We start from the raw sequence: 2,325 nt of genomic DNA on the forward strand, positions 1-2,325 counted from the left end.
CAAGGTCTGTACAGGCACTCTTACCCATTGTCTTTGGTCGTGTGACAGGCTTCAAACATATTGGAGCGCTGTGGCGGGTGCAATGGAGAGGATTTTAGGTGTAGGGGTGGAGAAGGACCCTATCTCGCTCCTTTTGGGCCTACCCATTGTATTTCCTGCAGACTCGCATAAGGAAAAACTTTTCAATATTCTTACATTCTGTGCAAGGAAGAATATCTTGCTAGGTTGGATATCAGAAAACCCCCCCAGGCCTGTCGGGTTGGCGGAAGATTGTTATGGAGCATATTCCCCTGGATTTTCTCACAAATATGGTACACCACAAAACTGAGAATTTTTACAAGACATGGCAACCCTTTTTGAAATACCTGGACACAGATTTATCTGCCACACTAACAAGGGCTTTTATATAGCCGTAACGATTGTGTTTCATGAGTCCAATATCCAGGGAGGAGGAACTCTGAATGTATGAGTGTTTTGTTTGGCTGGACTGAGTTATTACTCTTTATCTGTTTGTTGTTAGGTATTTATTTAGTTAGTTAAATAGCTAGTTTAGATTTTTTTTTTAATTTTATACTTCACTATATATGTTTATACATTCGTACAGGAGGGTGGGTTGGGGATTTTTTTTTATTATTTGGGTTTAGTTTTGTACTATTTTTGTACTGTTTTGAATTGCATTGTTTTGTATTTGTTGTAATATTTAAAAATCTATTTTTTCTTAATAAAAATATATTATGAAAAGAAGAGGAAAATCAAGAGGGCAAAAAGGGTACATGAGATAGCTTTGGCAAATAGAATTAAGGAGAATCCAAAGGGTTTTTACAAATACATTAAGGACAAAAAGGTAACGAGGGAGAGAATAGGGTCCCTCAAAGATCAGCAAGGCGGCCTTTGTGTGGAGCCGCAGAAGATGGGGGAGATACTAAATGAGTATTTTGCATCAGTATTTACTGTGGATAAGGAAAAGCACAGCAGGTCAGATAGCATCCAAGGAGCATAAGCCCTTGCCCGAAACGTCAATTTTCCTGCTCCTCGGATGCTGCCTGACCTGCTGTGCTTTTCCAGCACCACACTCTCAACTCTGATCTCCGGCATCGGCAGTCCTCATTTTCTCCTAACTGTGGAAAAGGATATGGAAGATATAGACTGTAGGGAAATAGATGGTGACATCTTGCAAAATGTCCATATTACAGAGGAGGAAGTGCTGGATGTCTTGAAACACATAAAACTGAATAAATCCCCAGGACCTGACCAGGTGTACCCTAGAGCTCTTTGGGAAGCTAGAGAAGTGATTGCTGGGCCTCTTGCTGAGATATTTGTATCATCGATAGTCACAGGTGAGGTGCCAGAAGACTGGAAGTTGGCTAACGTGGTACCACTGTTTAAGAAGGGTGGTAAGGGCAAGCCAGGGAATTATAGACCAGTGAGCCTGACCTCGGTGGTGGGCAAGTTGTTGGAGGGAATCCTGAGATGCACATGTATTTGGAAAGTCAAGGAATGATTAGGGATAGTCAACATGGCTTTGTGTATGGGAAATCATGTCTCAAGAACTTGATTAAGTGGTGGCACGTGGCTCAGTGATTAGCACTGCTGCCTTACAGCGCCAGGGACCTGGGTTCAATTCCAGCCTCGGGCGACTGTCTGTGTGGAGTTTGCACATTCTCCCCGTGTCTGAGTGGGTTTCCTCCCACATTCCAAAGATGTGCAGGTTAGGTGAATTGGCCATGCTAATTTGCCCATAGTGTTCAGAGATGTGTAGGTTAGGTGCATTAGTCAGGGGTAAATATAGGGTAGGGGAATGGGTCTGGGTGGGTTACTGTTTGGAGGGTCGGTGTTGACTTGTTAGGCCAGAGGGCCTGTTTCCACACTTAGGGATTCTAATTCTAAAGAGTTTTTTGAAGAAGTAACAAAGAGGATTGATGAGGGCAGAGCGGTGGACGTGATCCATATGGACTTTAGTAAGGTGTTCAACAAGGTTCCCCATAGGAGACTGGTAAGCAAGGTTAGATCTCACGGAATACAGGGAAAGCAGGACTTATACACTTAATGGTAAGGTCCTGGGGGGTGTTGCTGAACAAAGAGACCTTAGAGTGCAGGTTCATAGCTCCTTGAAAGTGGAATCGCAGGTAGATAGGATAGTGAAGGCGGCATTTGGTATGCTTTCCTTTATTAGTCAGAGTATTGAGTACAGGAGTTGGGAGGTCATGTTGCAGCTGTATAGGACATTGGTTAGGCCACTGTTGGAATATTGTGTGTAATTCTGGTCTCCTTCCTATTGGAAAGATGTTGTGAAACTTGAAAGGGTTAAGAAAGGATTTACAAGGA

General features: G+C 43.1%; 1 protein-coding gene across 1 annotated transcript in view; it reads right to left on the reverse strand.

Moving 5' to 3' along the window:
• Positions 1 to 502: 502 nt before the first annotated feature.
• The window catches only part of LOC122551087 (short transient receptor potential channel 2-like), a 28,263-nt gene continuing 26,440 nt past the window's right edge, over positions 503 to 2,325 (reverse strand). Inside the window, exon 10 of the mRNA XM_043692729.1 lies at positions 503 to 506. Coding sequence (XP_043548664.1) covers positions 503 to 506 — 4 coding nt within the window. The remainder of the gene's footprint in view (positions 507 to 2,325) is intronic.

This window comes from Chiloscyllium plagiosum, chromosome 6 (genome assembly GCF_004010195.1).
Source record: "Chiloscyllium plagiosum isolate BGI_BamShark_2017 chromosome 6, ASM401019v2, whole genome shotgun sequence".
Lineage (NCBI taxonomy): Eukaryota > Metazoa > Chordata > Chondrichthyes > Orectolobiformes > Hemiscylliidae > Chiloscyllium > Chiloscyllium plagiosum.